Here is a 27,043-nt window from a genome sequence, read left to right on the forward strand (position 1 = left end):
TATTTTTCATTTCTTTGATTCTTTCACTGAATAAGTTAATAAGTATATTAGGTTTAAGTGGGTTCTTATATTAATTGCATTAGTTCTAGTCGATCTTATCAGACTACTGATCCTACCTCCTACAGATGATATGTTCTATCTTTTCGCTTTAGGTTTAATTCAGTTCTTAAAATTGAAGTTATTTAACATTTTGACTATCATATTAATATTTATATATTAATGATGTTTTATCCTGAAAGTCTAAATTAAATAAATTTTATCTATCTCTCAATATTGTTTGAATTTTCAACACATTGATGGATCTCATCGTAACTAGACTGTAGTCATAATATTATAAAAATAAATAAATAAATAATATTAATTATCGTTACCAATATCACAAATATTCAGTCGCCAGATTAGTTATTTTTTTATTTTTTTATTAACTCGTTTATTGTTTTACATATAAGTATGCAAGTACCTAATGTTATATTATAAATTTATAACAAATTTATTCATTAATAATTTTCCCAGATACCTAATCAAATTGTCCATAATTGGACATTGACTGTGAATAAATTTCATTATGTTTAAAATTGTGTGATTTTAAAATATATTTAACTACCTATTACCTTTTATTTAATTATTTAGTGATTATAATATTTTATATAATTTATTTACATTTACTTCAATAAATAATAGACTGCTTTGGTACGAAAAAAATTACTGCCGTACGTAAGTTCCCACACAGAAAAAGTTAAGTTATTAAGACTTAGGAATGACAACTTGAAATTTGTTTTGGTTTTGTATTAGATAAAAAAAATCCAATTCAATTTTTTTAGGTATAAAATAATAATAATAGGTAATAGAAAAAAAATCAAATTTTATTTGGTTTATTGCGAAAGCTCAAACACTTCACATAGTCATAGTGTCATACTGTGTATAATTATTTTTAAGTTATAAAAGTTATATAAGTTATTTGTCAGTCCTAAGTCTGAATAAAGCGGGAAGGAAGTTTGTGTTTGGCAAGGCTGAGCATTAACGAATTAAAAGTTAAAATTATAATCAATTTATATAAACATTATAATGTGTTTGAAATTTTTATTTTGAAAATAAGAAAATTTTAACTTTAAATTAAGTTAAGTTACTTTTCTGTGCCCAGCCTTGGCGTTTGGTATAATTTTTTTTTCGTGTATGAACTTACGTACAAGTGTATTTTTGTTCGTGTGGGAACTTACGTACTTATCCATTCTATATAATATTTAATAATTTTAAAAATAATGAAATAACTGTTATCAGGGGTTAAAGTGGGGGGGGGGGGGGCGCAGGAGGACTTAGTCCCCTTACCTCTGACGGCGGTTAAAAGCGTCCTCTTTAACAAATTAGGATTTTATACATTAGACATATTATACCTAAAATTATATATGGAACGCTTAAAACTTTATGGAGACATTAGTCCCCTCTGGAATTTTTCCCCACTTTAACCGTCTGTTATTAGATTGATAACTTATAATATTCCTAGTGTAGGAACTTACACGTGTACCTTTTTTTACCGTGTAGGAACTTACACATGTACCTGTTTTTCGTCGTGTAGGAACTATAACATAGGTACCTGTCTTCCGCCTTGTAGGAACTAACACGCGTACCTTTTTTTTTTTCGTGTTGGAACTTACACATCACATATGTAGGAATTAACGTATGTAATTGTCTACCTGTTACTCTCGTGTAGGAACTTACGATTCCCCATTTTCTTTACTGATTTACTCGTGCATTTCCGTATCAATGAATATTTTATATTACTTTAAGTCATAGGTACTTACATGGCTACATATTATACAATATACCTAACCTATTTTAAAATCACTTAAAATAATATAAACATTTATAATATCACTCGAAAAAACTATAGGATTTATTTAAATTAATTTTAATTCATTCAAAAATTTACATTGCTTTAATCGAAACAATTGTTGATGTTCCCAAAACTGTTTATTTCAGAATAAAACAATTTACCCTTGTGAACTTGACTGTGCAATTTAAGCAGACAACGATCCAACCAATCCATCAAATTTGTTGCTGGATTGTTGGACTTTGTTGAACAACTATAAAAATTTGTTGCAATTAGGTACTCGCGCAACGTTGATTGAGTCAACGCACCGGCCGTCACTACCAGTTCACGGCTGGGTGACCACTACAAACACTTCGCCACACATACACGTGTTCCAAATCCAAACCAACCGCACTCTCCCTCAGAGTTAAAAGAACCTACTAAAAATAACCACCTAATGGCCTATATGTTTCTATGTTTTAATTAATTTTAAAAAAGCAAAAAATATTGTGGATTTACATTTAATTTTTTTTTTTGTTACTATTCACCAATAACAACAGCTTATGAAGGATCTTGTACTAAATTCTAATGAATTGAACAATTGCATTGTGTATAGAAAATAATAAAATAAGGTACTACCTTATTAGTACTACCTACCTATACTTAATAGTTTTTTTTTTTTTTTTTATTAATTATAAAGTTTTCCTGACAAAATCATTTTAACTTGGTTATATAAAGTACAATTTTTTTTTTTTGGCTATTTATAAAAAAGGTATTAACATAATATAATGTAATAACTAACTAGGTTGAAGATAAGCTACTTTAGGACATCATGGGGATGACCACGTTTTAGTCTTCGATTGATGGGGCTGACATTTAACCTATAATGCTGTGGACCGCTTGCTTTGCGTAGTACTTAATAGTCAAACGCCTAATAATATGACTATATTTGTGATATATTTTTAAATTACTTTAGGAACGATCTACGAGGAAATGAAAAACTTTATATTACTTACATTTTTGAGCTTTTTGACTTACAAACAAATATTTTTTCATTTATAAATATGTAAATTTAAAATTACAATAAATAGCTCAATAAGAGCCACGGCATTTTGAAAATGTATCATATCTTGAAAAAGGAATTTAAAAATATATATTTCTGATGAAGCTTTTAAGTCTATACTTGAAAATTTGATTTTGAATTACAAAAAAAAAATAAAATCTATTTTGTCAAAAACTTTTAGGTACCTATCTATAGATATTATAGTAGGTATTCCGATTATTATAGCCAAAACATCCTGTTTTTAAATATGAATTAACTATTCCATTTTATTTAAAATGCAGGTACCGATATCACACCACCAAATTTTGGCTTTTTCAAAAACATTTTTTTTTAGTGGTCAATAGTACCGGGTTTATTCGTATGTATTTCTACGATTGCTGTCGATTTAAGAATTTGAACGGTAACCTTTAAAAAGCTTTATCTGCAGATAACAAGATCGAGGTCTATATAAAATTATTATTTTTTTTTTTAAATTAATGTCGTTACTAAATATTATAACAATATCATACTACAGAGCATTTAAATACTTACATGGAGCAATAGGGCATTATCAAATTATTCAAATTATAAATACACGCAATAATAGTCAGTACCTACGTAATGAGATCATTTTTAAGAACTAAGGAGGAATCTACAATACCGCATAAGCGTATACTGTATAATATAATAATTTTTATTTTCAGGTAAATGAAAGTTGCATCCTAATGTACTATTTTGATGTAAATTGCGTCCCGGTTGTTTTTTTCATATGTGAATTGCGACTTTTTATTTTCATATTAAATGTATGCTAATATTTTCCTTCCCATTTTAGCTGATTTAAAGGCCTTAAAGGCCGTTCTTACAATGTCCGGTTGAGTGTCGGTTAAGACTAACCGGTAGAATTCTATCGGTTAACTCATGATAAATTCTTCCAGTTAGTGTTATCAGGCACTAACCGAGCATTGTAAGAATGGCCCTTAGAAATGTCAATATAATTACTGTTATAACTTATAATATTGGTAGGTATGGTTAAAAATGTAGGGTATTTTGAAAAAAAATTATTTTTACTAATTTATATTGATGTGGGTACAAATTTGACGACGGTAATAAATTCAGTTTGAGTTGTTATTAATTTATTATTTATTATAAGTTTATATTGAAGTAGATAAAAATTTGGATTACAGTTGCCTCATAAATTCAATTTGATTTATTTTTTAGTTTCTAGCTCTTCCATTAAAAAAAAATATATATCCTTCTTTTTCAATCATTCTTCTGTTTTTGGTGCCTTGACTCTGTAACGCTATGTAAGGATAACTTTGAATGCTTTTTTACATTTTCAATAAAATCAAAAATATTTGGATGCTAAGAATTATAAATGAACTTTTTAATTTTCTATGGAATGATTTTCAATTGTTAGTCATGCGTAATGTAAATGATAAATATTCTACCCATATTTTTGGTTAAAAGTCAGCGTCATGTTTTATGTATAATTCTAATACTTAGTTTGTAAATTCTAATACTAGAGCATCTTGTGGTTGTATTGCCATAATGTCTTTGGTAAAACAATTTGCAATATTTTGCAGATTTAAATAAATAGTTGTAAAAAATTACTTATTTCAGTATTTTTGTTTTTGTAATCGGTATTAAGCCAAAGCCACAGCTGTTGGATTTTCTGCACCAACTTTGTTCCAGGTGGAATCTACATCTCTTAATTTGAATAAAAGGCCAGACAGTATATTTTGCAGCAGTAATTTTTCAGTTCAAAATGTTGTATTTGTTATGACCTGGCAAACATGTCGTCAATAATTGTCTTTCGTTTCAAGTTATTGCCGAGTTTTTTTGTCTAGTGAAAATATTTTCTGATAGTGGTTCATAATTATGTCAATTACGACTTTCAATATTACAAAATTAAGATTGTTAAATTTTGCAAAGCACTTAAACGTTTTGACAGTGCAACATCGAAGTTCGATGTATTTTTTTAAGTATTTATGAAAACAAAATTTATATTCACCAATCAAGTTTAATGTTTTATTTTTTTGACAAAACATTTTATTCGTTATTTTCAGTTTATGAAAAAATCAGTAGGTAACTATTATTGGTGCCTACAGTACAATAGTCGTATAGAACGGTTATCGGTGAACTAACATGTGTATGTAATATGTATCTACAGTTGTTGACAGTCAGATTGTGAACAATGGAAACCGACAAAAATATAATTATTATATAACTTACTAAAATTTGTTATCTTTGTCGGACTTTGCCGGAGACTAATTTTAGAAACACGAGCCACGCGCAACTCATCATGTATGTTGTTATCTAGATCTTTTTATCAGGACGCAACTTATATTTACCATTATTTTCAACTGACGGTTGGGATGTTGGGAACATATTTTGTACTATTGAAAACATAACTTCATAGAACCCACATACCCACATAACCATTATCCAAAAAAATTTTAAATCAATTAATACAATTAAATAGGAGATAGGACGTATGATTTATACATTTTGTGCAGTTGAAAAGTAGGTAGAAATATCTGTGATTACATATTATGCTAATTACCTATTGTGGCTATCAATCATTATTATTTTAAGTTCTGGAAGATGAATAAACTACTATCTGCGATATGCGTGACAGTGCCAATCAAATTAAAATAAAGCTTAAACATTTCAAATATCAGTGTGATTGTGTCTGTGTGGATCTTTATAAATTATTGTTGTATAAAATATCTTATATTAATATAAAGAAAATTTAAAAGGCCTATGCGGAAAACTGATTTTTCCTGTGCAAAGCGTTGGATTTATAATTTATAACATTTCAATAATATTATATTAGTAATGACTTATAATCCATTATGTTTACGCTGGTCCGGTTTAGTTGTTGTTACAAAAACGTCTTTGTGACGGATTTCGATGATAACAATAATTCTCTTTCCGTCCGTGACGCTGAGCGGCGGGGTCGTGGAGGATCGTTGCCGCCACCGCCACTTTAAATCACTTCCGTTGTCGCCACGCGCCGCGTCACCACACCGAACCAACTATACACTAGCTACGTATAAATATAATAATGATATTGAATTATACAGAGCGCGCGCAGTCAAAAATATTTTTATATTATATTACGTGCGGCGGTCTCCATCGTCCTCCTCCGCCTCTGCTTCCTCTTCTTACGCTACTTCTACTACTGCTTCTACTCTACCCTTCGATCGCCACTTCCTTGTTGTCGTATGCACTACGCACCCCCGGCCGTCAGTCTGTCTCGCATATTATTCGCGCGGAGCACTCAGTTTCAATTAAAGTCGTCACGGTATCAATTTATTATACGCGATAATAATATTCATAATCATTTCAACGTATATAATATTGTGTATATATACGCTCGCGCGTTTTGGGTACACGAAAATCATATATTATTATGCGTAATACATTTCACGTGTTTGGCTGATATTATATACTTATATGTATATGTATAGATGTATAAACGTTTATGCAAATGAGTCGGGTGGCGGCAAGTTTATTATGCAAATTCCGAGTTAATGGAGTCAAACGCGTAATAGTTTGACGCATTGACAACCACCCCGGGAATGTAACACGCGCAACCGAGCGGAAACTCCGGAACGGCGGCCGAGGCGCATGCTAACTGCTGCGTATACGTGGAACGGAGGGGAAGTCGTAATGGCGGATTTGTAATGGTAGAGTGGGCAGTCGAGGGGTGGAAATGCAAAAAAAAAAAAATTTTAAAAATCCGTCTGCGGTGGAAGAGTCGTCGCCGAACACTCAAGCGCGGGAAATCATACGACGACTCGAAACACGTCACTGCAGCCATCGTCGCTGTATAATGTATATGAATATTTTTAGTGTGTTGTATATTATTATCTTTTAATGTATATATAATAATAATGATGATCACAATGGCCACGGAACTTGGGCAATAATTTTTCGGTCAATCGGCCTTATATGACGAATGCAGGTGATACATTAAAAGTGTTGTATACAAAAATGGTTCATGTAACTTGTACTTCTCATGGATTGCATAGAACTGCCAAACAATTTCTCATTCAATTTCCAAAAGTCGATAAACTGGTCGCAAATGTCAAAAGAGTATTTAAAAAATAAGCGCATTATCGTGTTCAGAAATTTCATACTGATGCACCACATATACCACTACCTCCCGAACTTATTTTGACACGTAACACGTTGGGGCACGTGGATTTCTGCCGCAATATATTTTATAGCGAAAACTTCGAAACTGTAAAACAAATTGTCGAATGTTTTTATGAAAATGATGCACTTTCTATCAAAAATTCTCAAAAATATTTTAAAGCTAATCAAATGAAGGTAAGTTTGGCTTACATGCATTTAAATTTCTCATGTCTTCCTATAGCTATAACGCGTCTTCAAAAGCAAGGTATTCTCTTATCTGAAGCTATTGAAATTGTACAAGATATTTCGACAAAGTTTAGTCAATTAACAGGAATACGACGAAGACCAAGATTAGTCAAGATCAATAACTCATATACTCATACCAAGAAGTAACAATACTAATATTTAAACTAAAATTAATAAAAAAATTATAGGTACTTAATGAAGAAAATATAAATAAAAGTTAAATTTTTGTAGTTTTTTTTTGCATATTTTGAGAAGTTTTAGAGCATATTTTTATGCATATTTTGTAAGATTTTAGTGCATATAATGCATGCATATTTAATAGTTTTTAAGTGTATTAAATTCATAGCCTTGGTAATAATAAATACAACTGAGTGGATAAGGCCTTAAAAGTCATGCGTGCAGATTTTGGGTACCTAGTGAACATATTATACGGAATTTGACAAAAAGATCAATTTAAAAGCTAATAAAATGGCGTATATTATCTTAAAATATACATACAATTATTATGTGAAATTTGAATTCATGATAAATCAATAATGCATTGAAAGACCAGGTTAGGTTTCTGAGCTGCCACAGTGGCTTAGCCAGGAGGGGCTGAGGGGGCTGCAGCCGGGGGGCCGAAATGTTAAGAAAATTTAAAAATTATTTTAACGGTATGTTATATTCGCTCAAAAAGTCTTAAATTGTATTTTACTAATTTTAAATTGTAAAATCTTTATTTTGTTAGTTTTCTATAGCTTCGGCCGTGCTAGTATAGGTATTTAATGCACAGCTAAAAAATTGATCCCCCCACGAAAAAAAATCCTGGCTACGCCGCTGTGAGCTGGTGTGTCAGCTTTTATTAATAGGTATATTTTATGATATTATTACTATTAAAGTAAATTCATTTTCTGTTGGTAATAGCCAATAGGTAGGTTGAATTAATTTGTGCCTAAACATTGAATTTAAAAATGTCATAACGGGCACAATGATACAGGTATTTTGAATGTTTTAAGTATTCATGAATATAATAATATTTTAGAATTACAACTAAATAACTAACATTGGTTATCTTCGTTAAAATATCTAATCCCTTTAAAATTTTACATTCTGCATATATGTGTACAATATACATTATAATATGACATATTATGTTGTTTAATAATCAAAATATGGTTGTTGTATAAAATATAAGAATATACCTACTACAAATAATTTTAAATTAAAACAACATAATTAAAATCGATATTACTCATTTAAACAATAAATATCTAATTTCATCCGAATTTCAACTTAAAATGTCTATAAAAACAACTACGCGTGTTTATCTATTTTTTAGATTTTTTGCTTACAGTATTAAATATTTAGGAGAATTACTTTTTTCAATTTTCTGTCTTTTGCTATAAAAATTGAATATTTTATAAATTATGACCCGAATTTTAAGATTATGGACAAACTTTAATCTTTAAATACTTATAAAATATATATTTTTCAACTGCTAGCTTAACAACTTAGATATATTATGAGAAAACTTGTATATAATTTTCTAATTTTTTAAACTACTGTCCTTAAAAATGTTTTCGCTCAATCAAATACTTAAAAACTGAATATAAGGTTTCTCAGTGTTAAGGTTAGTGGAAGTAAAAAAAAAAAATAAGCATAAATTCACAATCATCTTATATGAGCTTAAGCTAGAATTTTGACAAAATTTGTCAAAATCATGAAAATTCTCAAATTAATTTGAGTTAGAAACTCATTAAAATTATAATATGTATGTAATCTAAGATTTTAACGAAAACGTTTTCCAAAAAGTAAAAAAAAAAATATTATAACTAGCTAGGTATATACTTGTCTATATTATTGTAGTCTTTATTATTCAATATTCAACGATTCTTGAAAATATATTAAAATCATCGAAACGATGTGCGATAAAAAAATGAAGTATCATGAAAAACATAACTATAATCGTAAAAGGTGAGCATTGCATTACCTAGTACCTATATGACAAATCAGACAAAACTAATTTTAGCAAGTTATAAAAGGCAAGCAACTATGAGTCTATGAATTTATCTATTTTGAGTAAATTTGTGAGAACTACATAATCCCTTTCTCTTCCGTAATTAGATCTAAATACTTATCCTACAAACTATAATATTGGTAATCATTACTAAAAACATTTTTCAAGAAATTTAATTTGTATTTTCAATATGGTTTTAGCATACCTACTGTACATTTATTTTACGTTATCTCAGCTAGATTATAAGTTTAAGATTTTGAAGGTATATAAAATAGTTATAAGGGGAGGACTATTATACTAAAACTATTGCATCAGGCTCATTTGTACAATCATTCTACAAATTACGAGTCATTTACATTTCCCATGTATTAGATAAAAAAGCAAAATAAAAATATTACTTAACCTAAAAAAATATAGATTTTAGATTATAATATCTATAGGTAATACTGTGAAAGGTTTTTATAAGTTGCTACTTAATTAAGTAGGTTATTAGTAATTTTTAGTAAATCATTTAATATTATAATATATTAAGCTGCCGTTTAAACTACCCAAACAATAAACTGTCTGAGCGATACACTGGTGGTTTCTGAATGTAGTAGTAATATAGGTAGGTACACAGTTACACTCTCAGAGGACTGTCAAAGAAATGCTTATAATAATATAATATAATGCTTATATTATATACTATAAACTTACCATTATGCTGTCGGCCAATTATATTATATTCGATTAAACGAAGATGACATCCCTGTATTTGTTATGATTTACGTTAAATGTATATGTAATATAATTAGGCCAATTAGGTAATACTAAAATCTGAAACATCTCATCGCCGTGACAGCGATTTCGTTAGAGCGGAATATATAATATTATTAAACTGTATATATAACTTAAACCCACCTACATAAATGTAATATTATAATAATATAGGTATATCGTAATATGCTGGGTCGTGGCAGCGGACCAATGGCTGTGAGCGACACGCTCGGGATGGGCGTGGGCTCGTTCGCCGTTCTGTTTGCGCAAATTCGCTCAAAAGTCCTTTGCACATGTCAGTGACGTTTGTGAACTCCTTCGTGGGTGTCTGGTACCTATATACATTGTACATAGTTCGTAACAATAATAACAATTTAACCACAGTGCGTTCTACTGTTGCTTGCCGTTCCGGGTAGCAAATCACCATCACGTCGAAAGTTTCTTGACTTTATTCAGCAGGTACATAATATATATTATAATTTAGAGGGATCTACTAGTCCATATCGCTTTTATGTATTATAAGTTATAACTGTGTATTTATTTATAAACTTTCAAAATTATATTTATTTTTACAATATAATTTATAATCTGTTACTAATATTAGAGCAATAAGTAAAATAGATGGAAAAGTTTATAGCTTAAATAAAAACGGTTTGAAGCCTTTTACTAAAGGCACTTTGTCGGGTATATACTCATATAGGTACATATGCATTTACAATGAATATATATATATATAATATTTAAAATAAGTATTTATAACTTAAAAAGACAGACAATATATTTTTTTAAATTGTTATACAATTATTATAATAAATAACTTAAAAGTTAAAATTGAAATTGGTGTCTACTATAAATATGGGTACCTATGTAATTAAAAATATTCATATGATTTGATTAATTTTAAGCAAAAGTTAAAGACAAACCACTAATCAGAGTGGCGGTAAATGGCAGCGGGTATAGTGAGGGTGATTGGTCGCCTCCCCTCTGTAAACATCATATTTAAATCTTTATTTAACTTATGTATACCTAGATGTAAACGATAACTAGCCTTAAGTTATATTTTTTTTAGTCCAATGGCAACGTGTTGGGTAAGAAAACGAATTGATTACATCAAAATAACTTATTATTAAGTTTATAATCAATAATTTGATTAAACTAACTCAATAAAGTTATGGTATCTAACATTTAATTTCTCAAGTTTCGAATAATTTTAACTAGTGATAACAAATTAATTTACAAAACAAAATCGAGGTTAGCCAATGTAATATTTTAACGGTTATCGTAGCGATTATCATAAAGTAATAGGTAAAATCAAACATTTTAACAAGTAAATTTAATAACACAGTTAGGTACCTATCATTTAATATGTAGTTTATTTTTTTATAAGTCATAAATCAAAACATCTCATGTAGTAGGTACGGTTAAATTGGCATATACCGAGGAAAAAATGATATTGGTACGTAAACTTACCTTATTACTTTTTTTCACAAATTTTACCAAGTAGAATTTGTTATTAAAACATAATAAAAAGTATTAAAAGTTGATACACCATTTGCATTAATTATGTGTATCCAAATTGATTATATCTAAATTTATTGTTATTCATTTCGATTCATCACGATTCTGAACGGAGATGATTTTGTCAGTAATATTTAAATATTGTCGCATATATTCTATTTTGAAACAAATATATTATTTTTCAATTAGGACGCATTTTGAATAAGGCATGGTTAATCAATTTTTCCAAAAACATTGCATGTAGTTATCATAATTCATAATACCTTATATTATCATAGATATACATATATACCTGATTTCATAAAAATTTAAAACTCATACGCTGAAAACATTTTTCCTATATAATGACGCTTCAAATTTTCTCTATAGCTATTTGAAGCAAAAATTATGGAAAACTTAGTGTTGAATTGTATAACCTTAGATATAAATACAAACAATTTTATGAATTTTGAACTACAAAATAATTTGCAAATATTCATGGTTTTGACGAATTTTTATCAATATTTGAACTTCAAATGCTAATAAAAAAAAATTGTGCTTACGTATTTTTATAATTTTTTATCACTATAAGAATAACTTATGAGAAACTTTGTATTAAATTTTCAAGTATTTTGATAGGACCAAAAAAATTTTATCGACACTTCAAAAAAATTGAAAATTTCAGTTGTCTATAAATACCTTAAAAAAAATTCAGAATATTTTGAAAATTAAATCATGTAAATAAAATGTCAATCTAAATAACTGGTAAAATATTCAAGTATCTACGACTTATACTTTTCGAATAATAGCAAATATTTAAAATCGTTTGAGGATAAATCGTTATCTTTACGCTATGTTGTAAAAATTTAAAATTCAAACGCACAAACAATTTTTCCTATAATGATGCTTCGAGTTTTCATTATAGCTACTTAAAGGAAAACTTATGGAAAACTTAGCGTTGTATTTTTAATCCTTAGTTATAAACATAAACAATTTTATGATTTTTCAACTTCAAAATTACTTGCAAATTTTCGCGTTTTCAACAGATTTCGTAAAATTTGAACTATAAACGCTTATAAAAAAATAATGTGACTAACGATTTTTAATTTTTTTTAGCTACAATAAGAACAACTCATAAAGAACCTTGTATTAAATTTTCAAGTTTTTTTGGTCATCCAAAAAAATTTTACCGATACTTCAAAAAAAAATTACTCAAAAAGGTCAAAAAATTTTGAAAATTAAACTGTATCTAGATATCACTAACATAAACATTTGGTGAAAATTTCATGTATTTACAGTGATTAGTTTTTGAATTACAACCATATAAAAAAAATCGATTTGGTCGAAAACTGGTTTTGCGTAAAAATTCCCGTTTTTCTGTCATTTTTTTTTTGTTTTACTCGATTTTTTTGAAAACTGTTGGAAAATGTTTACTTTTGACCTGAATAATGCATCAAGGATATTCACTTTTACATCGGAAACCACCCCCAAAGTTTGAAATTGAAGCATTATTTCGACTAGTTATGCTGTACACAGACACAAAAAAAAAAACACACACATCATTGTAAAATCAAAACATTTTGTAACGTAAAAATGTATATGAATGTACGTTCAAGTATTGTTTGATGTTATATGATGTATATTATATACATTTTAATTTTTACCTCAGACAGCTGCAGATGACGTATTATTATTATTATTATTAATATATCTTATTATAATTATATACTTGATATAATAAATGTAATATATTCTGTACTTTTTATAAATATTTTCTGTTTATTTACCTATTATATGCTACAAGATAAAATTTTATCAGGAATGTGAATTTAGTTTATTACATAACAATAAAAAATTCACTCCGTATCATGCAGTAAAAAATATGGACATAATAAATCAACTAAAAACTCCAAAACATGTGAAACAATGTAAAATAAACTTAGGTACCAACCTAGTATAATAAAGATTCAGAATTATAGGTATTATCCATATCTTGAAAGATACCTACTAATGAAATATTAAATTGTTATGTAAAGAAATTTACCTATAAATAGGGTACTGTGAAAAATATAAGATAAGACTTACAAAATAAAAAAAAGAATTTGGTTGAAAGAATTTATGCAAAATAAGCTTTTTATACTAAAATATCATTGAAATTACATGATAATAATAAGGTACACCCAGTGGCCAAATGCCGTCAATTATGCATAAAAACGTTGAAAAAAATATTCATATTATGCATTTATACGCACGCGTTATCTTGAATCCAAAATAATACCTACAGAATAAAATATTATATTAAGAATAGTACCTATATTATTTCTTGAAACAAATTTGTATGATTGTATTTCACTAATTTTGAATTTGTAGATTTATGCAAAATCATTAAAATAAATTTCTTTCATACGTAACTTTAATAATAATCAAACAATTATTAGAATTTTTATACATCAAAATAATGTATAAAAATAAAACTGATCCACGCTGTCTCACATTATAGGACCATATGCCTATTGTACCCATACAAATAAAATGTTCTCGGTCGACTAAAATATTATGTTGTGCAGAAAACTACCCGCCCGACATGACAACGGCTGACAAACGTGTCGCAGTACCACCGTCGTCATCGGCTGGGTCGTTGTCGGACACCGGCTGCACCGAATCTGCGGCGGCTGAAATGAGCCGTAAATATCAAACCGCTTTCCAGTCGTTCTCCATCGAATCTTTGATCGGCGGCGGCACCGAGACGCCTCCGCCCACGGCCGACGCAACCTTATCGTCACCGCCGTACTATTTGGACGCGGCCGCCACGCAACTGCAGCAACGGTCGACGTTGGAACCGACGTCGATGTTTAACTTTGATTATTTAAGCGTGTTGCGATTGCAGTCGGCCGCAGCGGCCGCCGCGGCCGCCGTCGGTAAACCGTTCGCGTCGCGGTCGCTGTGGCCGTACCTGAACGACGCGGTTGCATTTCCCGGAACGCAGCCGCCACCACCGCTATGTTATCAAGATTACAGCCGGTCATTATTGCGCGACGTCGGTAACCAGCCGTCACCGCCGCCGGTTTTCGGATGCGACGACGCGGACTCGGGTGACCATGGAAATCGTGACTTGAACGCCTCCACGTCGGTCGTCGTCGATGGAGGCACGGACGACGGTGGCGAATACGACGACGACTTTGACGGCGGTGCAAGAGACAATGGTGAGGACGTCGACGACGACCAGGACGACGATGACGATGTCGAAGACGATCCGCGGTTCGGTGAGTGTGTTATATTGTAGTTATTGCTTATTATTTATTATAAAAACCACTTTATATTAGGGAAATTACGCGTTAAAATTGCTTAATGGTTATAATATTATGTCAAATTTTAATCATTTCAAAGGTTGGGATTTGGAGCTATACCTTTTTTCTTATAAATAAATGTATTTACAATCTGTAATATGATAAAACAATAAGTAAATTTGAGATTTTTTAAAAGGTTTGGAGGCTTGAGTGTCCATTGACACTACTACATTGTATTGATTACTAACATACCAAGGTGCATTATTTGTCAGAAGACGGAGACTAATCAACTGAAAGGATTGGAGAAGATATAGGTTTGAGTTTTTGGTTGAGCCCCAGATTTGAATACCGTATGTCAATGCAGGACGAATTAATCGTTTGTATAGGTACAAGAGTTTTGTCACTAAGTAATATTTTTGAAGGGCGAAGTTGACGAAGTTTATGTAGTTTTAGTTTCATTGAATTTCTGTTGGTTTTGATGTTAATCTTTAGTCTAGATGAACAGAGACGTACTCAGGAGTTTTCAGTGGGGGGGGGGGGTTAACATTTTGTTTTTTATCACTGGGACTTTGTCACTTTCTTTTTAAAAATATTCTTACTTACCTATCTAATCTTACAGTTCTTAACAGATAATGCATGCAATCGTTGTATATTGCATGTTGACATATGATTTAAAATAGATATATTTTGATTATTTTTTCCCTTAAAAAAATTTTTTTTAGAAAATTGCTATGTTGTATTATGAGTTATATTGTATATAGGGGAGAGATGGCCACAGTGAGACACTAAAAATTACTTTTTAAATATTGTTTTTGTTTTAAGTGATAATCCTTCAATAGCGTTATTATGGTTTTATTCTAAATATTATTGAGCGTTAAAAAACATATTAATACATTCTAAAATTTAACGAAATTTCAACCCAGAGAAAATTTTTTTTTAAATTTCATAGTGTCTCAAGAGAATTTTTTTAACAAATTTTAAAATAATTAATTGTGTTTTTGTACAATTAAAAAAATGTAGGTATTCACTTTGTTTATTTCAATAGTTTTTATGTTTAAGTTTTAAAAATTAAATAAAAATCATAACCTAATAACACTTTATTATGATCACAATTTATTTCAACAGTCTTGTTTTAGAGTTAACTGATGTTGGGTACAGCGAGACAACAGTATTTATTTGTCTCACTGTATACCGATCTATTATTTTGCAGATTTTTTATTATTCTCGTATGAATATTTATGTTAAACAATTGTGCATATAAATAAATTGTGCACAAGAAAAATTTAATTTATACACACCTTAAAATACGTAACTTTGAATAAAATTCGATATCAAAATTGAAAAAAAAACGAAGCCCACATTTTTCACGTTTCGATAACAATATAAAAAAAAATAGCAATATTATAATAAGATGATAGTATCATTTTTAACCTGAACTTACTAATAGCACGGATATAGCTACTAGTATCTATATCCGTGACTAATAGTTAACCATTATGTTTATTATGATTTTATGAATCTTCTGGATTCTCCATCTGATGGTTAAATATTAAATTAGTCGACTTATATTTAATGAATCACTGTGCCCCATGTCCCACCGTGGCCACCTCTCTCCTAAGCATGAACACACAAGACTACATAGGTTAGTGAGGTCATGGGGGAGGTTCAATCCCCCCTTGAGTACGCCCCTAAGATGAATACCTAGATATTTTACTGAACTTTAACTATACCTACATTGGTGTTTTCCATCACGTTTTATTCTTGACGTTTTGGTCGTATTACAAAGGTTGGGTCTTCTCACTTAGCGCACTCCACCATGATCAATTCTAAAATATTAAAAATATTGTATGTTACGCAATGTTATAGCGTATATTATCAATTCATATCATATCATAAACTAATTTATTATGATTATTAGTTATTACACTTCAAAAATTCTTTAGTGTAACCACCCGTTGTATAATAGATGCAGATGCAATATTTCAGAATTGTTGATAAAAGTTACAATTTAATTAGAGCATATTGTCAGCCTATATATTGAATGGCTATGATAGAGTAAGCATAGAATAAAATGAAAGAGATCGTAAATAAGATTTATTCTCGTACATTTGGCTATAGCCCCTCAAAATGTTGACTTGAAAAATTTTTAAAATTATATTATAAAGTGTGTTATCACTATCAATTTTTAAAATACTGATTCAAGGCGTTTAAGTACAGGCTTCAAAAAACCTCGGTAAAATTTAAAATTACATTTCTAAAAAAAAAAAATCATTAACATAATAGTAGGCTATTGTGGTGAGAAAATTTGCAATCAAGATCTATGCAACAATTATTTTAATAATAGATATTTTTTTTATTTAGCATATTTTCTTGCACCCCCTCCCTAATATTAAAAATCAAATCTTATGAATTCATTTTCATAAAACTGAGTTATATACTTGCAACATTGCAACCTACGGAGATGATTTGTCAGTCTAGGATATATTATATTTAAATATTGTCATATATTCTATTTTGAAACAAATATTTTATTTTTCAATTAGGACACATTTTGCATAATGCATGGTTAATCAATTTTTCCAAAAACATTGCATGTAGTTACTAGTTATCACAGTGGCGTATTTAGGTTTTTGTCATGGGGGGGGATATGACTTTTTACCGTTATCACTAACAGTGTAAAGTGATTGTGATTACATGCATCGAAACGACAGAGCGCATAGACCATAATACCATATGATACTAGAGTATGACCCGCCACCCGGTATAATCACTGACCACAGACCAGTGACCAGCGATACCAATGAGAATACTGTGCAATAATATAATATTTTAATAACTGTTATCATAATTCATAATACCTTATATTGTCATAGATTTACATATAGGTACCTGGTTTGAGGATAAATCGTGATCATCACGCGATTTCATAAAAATTTAAAACTCAAACGCTCAAAACATTTTTCCTATAATGACGCTTCAAATTTATAGCTACTTGAAGCAAAACTTATGGAAAACTTAGTGTTAAATTTTATAACCTTAGATATAAATATAAATAATTTTATGAATTTTGAACTACAAAATAATTTGCAAATATTCATGGTTTTGACGAATTTTTGTCAATATTTGAACTTTAAAAGCTAATAAAAAAAAATTGTATCCATGTATTCTTATAATTTTTTTATAGTTATAAGAATAACTTATGAGGAACTTTTTATTAAATTTTCAAGTATTTTGATAGGGACAAAACAAAATTTTATAGACACTTCAAAAAAATTGAAAATTTCAATAAATAAATAAAAAATAAAAACACACATCATTGTAAAATCAATACATTCATCACTTCGTTCAGAATCTAAAAAAAAATAATGTATTTACTATTTAGCTAATTTTGATATAAATATTTCTATTCAGACTATAAAAGTTAGAAAAACATGTTAGAATTATAAATAGTAGTACACGTCTACATTGCGTTTTTGTGCATTTTATTATTTTCTGTTCGAATTTTTGTTCCCCGAGTACTTATAGCTCTCTATAATTTGCCTATTGTACTGATATTACATTATTATTGTAGTATATTGCCTGGTTAACCGATGTTCTCACAAATGGTCAACTATTGTTGACTATTCTATGACTCCCTCGACTCTCGATTCCCTCGATTTCATTTACCACCCACTTACGTCTTCCGGCCATTTACTACAATATGACCAAATTACTTAAATTTTTTTCTTTAGAAGTATATGTGCTTATGAGAATAACTTAGATGACAAATGGCTTTTATAATTTGATATCAAACTTAGATATCTACCATGATATTATGATTAGTAGTAGATATTATCTATTCGTTTTTATCCATTAAATAACTTTAATATATATCTCATGTCCATATACATATAATTTCTGTAAAATACAAGTAATTCAATCATATTATAATGTACCTATAGTTTAAAAAAAATTAAATTGCATCAAACAATGAAATTTTTCTCATTATTTTTTTTTTAAATATTAAGTACCTACTGAATTTCCCACATTGGTAACGACAAATAATAAAAAAGAATTTTAGAAATGTTGTCATGAAATTAAAAGCAATTCGTTCTTTAGGAAAAAAATACATTTTAATAATGAAGATTGTTGTTAGCTGCTTATTTGAGTTTATGAAAACCAAACATATGTACAAATTAATGATTTGGCCACTAACTTTGGTATAAATATAATATAATATATGTGTAAATCATGATCGTATTCTCATAAAATCTATACTTGAGTAAACTGATATAAAATATACGATTTCGGAGGTCATATTAATTTTTAAAATGTCATTATGCTTATAAATAAAACGACCTAAATGATTGTACTTTAAAATTGGCCAACATTTAATTTAATTCAAACTAAAATATAAAACCAATATCTTATTAAAAACATGCCTCAAGTAAAATTTTATATTCCAATAATCTGCAGAGTATTATACCAATCCAAATTCCAATCAATGTCTATACTCATCATACTAATTTATATAAAACTTTTTATTTCCATCCAATAATGGAATGACCACAAAAGAATTAAGAATCATAAAAAACATAACGTTAAAATCAATGTGAAAAATTTCAATAAAATTAAGTGCAAAAAAGTTTGCATTTCAGTTGAACATTATCCAATAAAACAATTAATAAGTTATTTAATTTAACGAAATTAGTTATGTCTTGTAATTTAATAATATAGCGATGTCATAATAAGCAATGCGAGAGCCGATAGTTAAACGATTCAATCATCCAAGTTGCTTATTTAACAATTATATGTTAGCGTAATGCACCGGATCCTTAATTTTATTATTGATTTAAGATTTATTTTATTCGCAACATAAAATTGTGTTAATATGTTTTGAAAATTAGGTGGATTAGATAATTAATTTTAAATATTTAGATTTTTTATAGGCTGCACTCTCGCTTTCCAATTACCACCTATATGTTTCCTACACTATCACACATTGAAATATACATATTATTGAACAACAATCATGCAGTTTCAATAAATCTATTTTTATATAATTATTAATATTATATTATAATATATTATGATATTATTTATATCAGATCGATCTTTAGGAAAATGCCTAAATGACGTAGGCATTCTACAAACAAGACAAAATACAACTGTGCAATCTTCAAATGAAAACAAATCTCGTCGAAGAAGAACAGCTTTCACGAGTGGTCAGCTTTTAGAATTAGAGCGGGAATTCCAGGCCAAAAAATACCTAAGCTTAACTGAAAGATCTGAAATAGCAAATTCATTGAAACTTAGCGAAGTTCAGGTAATAAGATTTATGTAACATTGATACAACGATCATATATATTATTCTACGTATATTTATTATATGCATGTGTAAATATTAGGTACCAACTCATATTCTAGGTGACATCAAATAATTAATAATTAATAAATAAACAATACATATATACCATAAGAATTATGGTAAGTTCTATCATAGCCCCACGCCCCCGCGTGCAAATAATTAGGTACTTCAATATAATATATTAGAAAAATGTTCGGTGCCCGGATTTAGTCTGTACCAAGGCTAAAAATATGATGTGAGGGAGGGGCCTAGATACTATATGCATACTACTATAGACATTAGGCATTACAGAGTATAGGTACCTACAATAAATTGTGTATTTGTGTCTAAAATTTTAAAAACAACTTATAGACTCTTATGAAATATGACTTATGACTTATGAGTTTATCAATTTTATCATTGTCACGTAAACTATTAGACATTAGTTACTTAACTTGTATACTTCTTTTTAAGTAATAGGTATATAATATAAATTTATTATAAAAATATAATCAATATTTAATCAAAATATAAGTATATATATAGTTTTAAATATTAAACACTTGGGTCATAATCATAACTTATAAATAATCATCGTTAAAATAAGTGTACTTATATGTAATTTTAAAAATAATTTAAATATAGTCATTCTAGAAACAAATAGGTATAGGTAGGTACCTATAATTAAAGTCATAATATTGACTTAAATCTCTAACCAATGCAAAAGGTGCGTGAAAAAATATCAAGTTCCTACCTACAGACAAAAAATACGATATAATTGTTCAAAAATAAATCAGCCTAATACCATAAAATGAAAAAAGCCCAAGCGATTAATTGTCCTATTAAAGCCCCTTAATCCGACTCTAATCAACCAACTAAAACGCCTCTTTTATATATTTCTTGTCGTTAATCTTATGGCTGTTCCTAATTTTGTTTCTTAGAAAGTACGTATTTCCACTTTACTGTCTTGAAATGTCTAACCGTTAGTTATTGGGTAATAAAAAATAAATCAACTATGTTGTCATAGGTGTTAGAGATATAATTTAGATATTATATACATACTCACTATCCAGCATACTGAATAGATGTTGTAACTATTGTAAATTTTGAAGTATAATATAATTTAATAATTAATAGTTACACAATATATAAGACATAGCCACGTAGATACTATTATAATATATAATATATTATTTTATTATTTTATATCATATTATATTTTACTATTTAGATTTTATTGGTATGATATATTCTAGATCGATTGCTGATTAGGTTCTTATATCTTTGCATAAATATTTTGTTTAAATTAAATTGATAAATATATTTCTAAAAGTTTATTTATTTAATATGATAAATTATAATTATAGCCATGAATCATAAACCATAATAATATCAAGAGTAAAACAAAGCACTGGTTCAATTTTTAAGCGTGAAACTTTTAAACAGTAAAAACATTTAAACATCTATGTAACAAACCTAAATAATAATTCATTTTTTTAAACATTATTAAAAATGCGTGTGACAAAATGAAATTTCCATCCATTAAATATTTGATATCCGAGCAAGGTATACTTATGAGTTATGAATTTTGAAAATAATTTACTAAATTTGTCCATAAACATATTTCTGAAAAAACATCAGTATTTATTAATACCTAATAATATGTAATGGGATATGTTTTTCAATATTGTTAACATTTTAGTTTCAAATACGACATGTTGATATACCTGAATTTTTTAAAGTTTATGCATATTTAATAATTTCTCATAGAAGCACATGGAATTTAAGTTTGAAAAAAGCAACACTTTTATATTTGCTTAATGATATATGGCACATATTATACATAATACCAATATTTTTCATATCATCGTTGACTGATTGCAAACAATATAAAATATTCAAAAAAAGTGAGAGCAAAATACTAAATTCTGTTCACATATTATAAGATGCATAATTTTATGGGAAAATAAATTCGAGGTTTCGTTTTCTCTAGACTCTAGTTAATGATCTTTCTGAAAATGCCAAAATGGTCATTCGAAAAAATGTTCGAGTACTATATTCGCATATTATACCAATTACATCTTACATTTTCCTATAGAATGTAGAGGACCACGAGTTATAAAAAAATTTACACTTTTTCGAGTTTAATAGATTCAATTTTAATGGTCACGAATCATGAGTGTTATAGTTATTCAGTTATAATTCTTAAAAAATTTTAATTAAAAATACATAAAAATACGTATGTAAATATATACCTACTTTAAAAATTTAGGGAGGGTTGGAACCCTAGATAACCCTTCCCCCCTGTAATGGGCTTGGAAGGGGGGTATTGAAAAGTATCGAAAAGTGTGCTATTCACTGATTGTATTATACATTTCTACTATTTTAGATTGTTAAATCGTCTAAATGGTTTTATCCCACCTACGGGGAATATATTATAGTACTTTCAAAGTTAGATTTTTTTTTTTTAGTTCAATTTAAGATTTTTTAAAAATGCGTAAATATTATCGAAGATGACAATATTTGTAATTACACAATTAAATTTCAAATTCTTAAAATATTGCAAGTTCTACAATAATTAGAAGTTAATAGTACCTACGGTGCTGCCCCGCTCTCCATTATATACCTACCTAATACGTGTTTCAAACCAACGTTCCCCCTAGAAATAGCTATAATAGCCATAGTTGCTGGACTTAGTGCTTAGACTAAATAAATAAAAAGTTATATTTTTTTTTCTTCTCATTGTTCTTTTTTTTGTTATTATTATATTCTAAGTTAAGTTATTTGTAAGCTGTATAGGTACCTATTACTAAATACTAATACAGTAATAAGTAATTTGATGTATATATATAATATAAGTAAGTAAAATAAATGTAATAAAAACGCATCTCATGTTTCTTTATTATGTTTTATTTTATTATAAATCACATAAATGTATACAACTGAAATTGTATTCACTAAAATATCCATTACGATATATTATGACGTGAAATACGTAATATTATCCCTAGGAGTACATTATATAGGAAATCACGCCTTCTAATAAATTTGCTTTTTTACTTTCAAAATATTGACTATTTTTCTTTCAAAAATCCATATTGGTGTATAATAAAATGTATAGGATGGTTAAAATTTTCATAACACCAGAATTTATGGAAATTGAATAACATTATATCGTCTATATAACTGCTATTAGAATCGTATAAATAAAATCCTTGTTGAACACCCGGTATTAAAACGAATAAAAGCTTACCCTTCAGACAACTATTAAACATACAATCTGCGCCCTCTTTTGAGTGGATATGTATGTCGTGTGGCAAGATTAACATAATTATAGGATATCCGATTTTTAATATTATGATTGTCAGGAACAACACAAACGTTTTATGAATTCAATATCTCAAGTAGAGGCCTCCTAGTTTTTAGGGACAAATGTTTTATCAATAGAAATTGCATATACTGCACTTAAATTATATTATACTAAACTGCGTTTTTTTAGTACATTTTAATATATCTTGATAATCTTTATCACAAATAATGTGGATAGATTTTTAAAACTACATAAATTAGGGTAAATCAAAAAATACACTATACATAAGTGGTCTTTAATTTTCGTTCATTTGTACCTATTTTTTTTTCAATTCAAAATTTCGTTTACTAAAAAAAATCACAGAAAACTGATTATAAATATAAGTTGAATTTTTATCCCGTGTCACAAAGATCTGAAATTATATATATGTACTTAGTTATTACTTAGTAATGTAATATACATATAGATATTAATGATTAATTACAACTGTAGTATAAAGTTGCGTATGCTATCCATGTTTATCCACGTTTAAATACAGTGCCGTATTTCCCAGTAAACACTATAAGTACATGCTTACAACGGAAGTTTTCTAAGGACTTCAAATATCAAGTACCTTTAGGTTATACTAATATTATAATAAAGTAACTTATTAGTTAATTAGATATAACATAATATTGTAATAACATGAATAAGTTTGTATTTAAAAAGAAAAGTTAGGTGAAATAAAAATATACATAAAATATTCCATATTGAGTTTTTTTTTTTTTAAACTATAATAATATTATTACAAAAGTCTTAAAAGAATGTTTCTAAAAAGGTGGCAGTTTGTACAGCGGTACAGTAGTTAAATCCAGCAATGTTTAAATGTTGAATTAATAAAAATTCATAAAAAGTTATATTGCCATGTAGATATTCACTTGGAAAAGTAATGCGCATAAGGTTAAACAATTTTTCGTCTTATGTTGTTCTTATTCTTATGAAAATTCAAAAATATAAAAATACATAGCCATCATTTTTATTTTAATCGTTTTAAGTTAAAATTTTATCTAAACTCATCAAAATCACAGACATTTTTTAATTGTTTTGTAGCTTAAAACTTTGATTTTATTCAAATTAAATAACTTATGCTTATAAATTTAAACAGCATATCTATATATGACAAATTATCTATTATATTATACATGTTAATGGAAAGTCATTAGCTATAAATCAAAATATGATATACTTATGTCCTATATATATTAATATATTAATAAATAATATTTATTTTCCACAACATGGAAATACGGGATAAACGCCTTAAGTATTTACGTCCACGACAACGATATTTCCCTATTGACTTTATATAGTATATCATTATTCGTTCATAATTGGTTTTTTTTTTCTGTCGTGTGTCACGTCTGCAGGTAAAGATATGGTTTCAAAACCGGCGAGCGAAATGGAAACGGGTCAAGGCCAGCTTGTTGTCCGGAAACGCGTGCGGCAACGACGGCCAGAAAAGCAACGGCAGCGGAAATGCGGCGCGTGGCCGATCGAAATGTCCAAATGGCGTAGTCGGCGGCGGAGGGGCTGGAAAAATTGTAGTACCCATTCCGGTACACGTCAACCGGTTCGTGGTGCGGAGTAGGCACCAACAGTTGGAGAAATGTGCTTCGGGTTTTGCGCATCTCCGACGAGGCAGCGATGCCGACTTCAAAATTAAAAGTCGGCTGCAGCTGTACACGTCCGCCATTCTGTAGTCTGCAGGTCCCGAGATCAGCCTGTAAGTTATGTTGCACTGCACGCAATAATATTATGTAAGGCGCAATTTTTGGACAGAAATTAAAGAATAAGTAATTATAATAAATGCATACATACAAATCACTATAATTTAGGTATATCATGTATAATGGTTGTCAGTTGTTATTTCGAACAGTTCTGTTTAGATATTTTTAAAATAGGAAGATAATTTATTTAGGGCCATTTTCAAACTTAGACATAATATTATTATAAGTACCTACCTACCTACCTTGCTGTTTACAATTTGTGTACATATTTTTATTATTAATACCTATTAATATTTTTTTATGATAGTCAATAGGAAATTTATGATTCTTATGAATGTAAGAATTTTCGCTGTAGTTGAAAAAATAAATTTTAACAACTTAGTAACTTGTAAATGAATCAAAATCAGTTTCAAACATTAAAATTCTTATCACCCAAACCTTAAATCATTTTCAAGTCTAAACACTACCTTTTATACAACGACTGCAGTAAGGGGATCGTGCCACATCCGCATGGCGTGTTATCTAGACTTAACAAAAGTACAGTACTTACAATTTTGCTGCAAATTTGCATTCATATAAAAATCAATTTTGTGTTAATCCTTCATTTGGTATTAGAACTAACGAACTGTTTTCAGATATAATAAAGTTTAAGTTAAGAAAAAACATTATCTATGTCTGTACTACTGAACGACAGTATAACGTTGGTTTTTTTACTATATTCAACTTATAAGCGAGTTTCATTAAATTTTCTAAGCATATTTTATTTTACATAAGAATTTATAATTCCTTAAAAAATTCTTACCTTTACATTTGATATTAGGTCGATTCACTTTGATATTAAAAATACATTTTTCGTTTATGAAATTAAATTTATTATTGATTTTAATAGTATGAATAATATTTCATGACATTATATAATATCAGCGTTAACATCGGATAACTCGAATTCCAGCTAATTACGACAGTTGAACGTTATGAGTGTTATGACTTAAGATGTATAAGATTTTGATTCTTCACAACGTGTACCTACCTAGGTTAGTAGGTTATATGTCTGTAACACAGTGTCACAGTTTTCTTTGTAGTATAGAGTTTTCTGTTAATCGTTCTCCGAGTTCCCAATACTAATACCGATCGTATACTATTAAAAATATCAAAGGATTTGAACAAGACGAATTTAATTAACATATTATCATCACTAGATGGAGAAGATTTGAAATTAAAATATTACGAATAATAGAAATTTGTATACCTAGGTAGGTACTGTATATGAACTATTATATTATATACCTAAGCCGTATGAACGTATTTATTATATTTTATATTTGTACCTAAATGGCTATATGTAATATATCTAATGTTTTAACAATTCTCATAATTAAAACCTTGCTAATAAATAATGTTATAGTATTTTGGTAATTTGTATAGAACATTAGAGATAATTTAAAAAACAAATATAATTTTGAACGGTTATATTCAATACATTATACTTTACAGTGTACTATACATCATAATACATAATATATTATAATACTATATATAGTCTGTTAAAAATTGTATAATATGTGCATATAAAATAGTAAATTCGTATCATGTATAAAGTAGATACCTATATACTTATACGAATATTTTTATAATCCTGTTCTCTCTTTTTTTCCAATAAAATAATTGCATGAGATATTATACTCGTAAATTAGAAAATACATAAATTTGAACTTAGAGTATGCATTGTAAATATTTATCAATAAGGTTATAATATTTTGTGATTATACTATTTTTATTCTTGAGAATCTTTTATAATATATACATACCTAAGTAAAATAGATTTTAATAAATTATGAAATATTAAATATCATTATATTTTGTAGTT

The 27,043-nt window shown here is 28.3% G+C and overlaps 1 protein-coding gene across 2 annotated transcripts; it reads left to right on the top strand.

The window, feature by feature from the left end:
• Positions 1-10,306: 10,306 nt before the first annotated feature.
• On the top strand, positions 10,307-26,914 carry unpg (homeobox protein unplugged). Of its 2 annotated transcripts, none has more exons than XM_089217765.1 (4): positions 10,307-10,449; positions 14,055-14,750; positions 19,862-20,079; positions 24,817-26,914. In XM_089217765.1, exons 2-4 carry the CDS (start codon positions 14,072-14,074, stop codon positions 25,147-25,149), a joined length of 1,230 nt encoding a protein of 409 aa, XP_089073891.1. In that variant the 5' UTR covers positions 10,307-10,449; positions 14,055-14,071; the 3' UTR covers positions 25,150-26,914. The 2 variants fall into 2 exon arrangements, with proteins under 2 accessions (XP_089073891.1, XP_089073892.1); XM_089217766.1 differs by having other exon boundaries at positions 19,874-20,079.
• The last annotated feature ends 129 nt before the right edge of the window (positions 26,915-27,043 follow it).

This window comes from Diuraphis noxia, unplaced genomic scaffold, assembly GCF_037042655.1.
Source record: "Diuraphis noxia isolate RWA-SAM2 unplaced genomic scaffold, SU_Dnox_SAM2 contig0001, whole genome shotgun sequence".
NCBI classification, from domain to species: Eukaryota; Metazoa; Arthropoda; class Insecta; order Hemiptera; family Aphididae; genus Diuraphis; species Diuraphis noxia.

Excerpts from the sequence above, each read along its gene's own strand:
- unpg (XM_089217765.1), top strand. The coding sequence starts at position 14,072 with ATGACAACGGCTGACAAACGTGTCGCAGTACCACCGTCGTCATCGGCT. Across the intron at positions 14,751-19,861 it reads CGAAGACGATCCGCGGTTCG|ATCGATCTTTAGGAAAATGC; the intron begins GTGAGTGTGTTA and ends TATTTATATCAG. Across the intron at positions 20,080-24,816 it reads TGAAACTTAGCGAAGTTCAG|GTAAAGATATGGTTTCAAAA; the intron begins GTAATAAGATTT and ends TCACGTCTGCAG.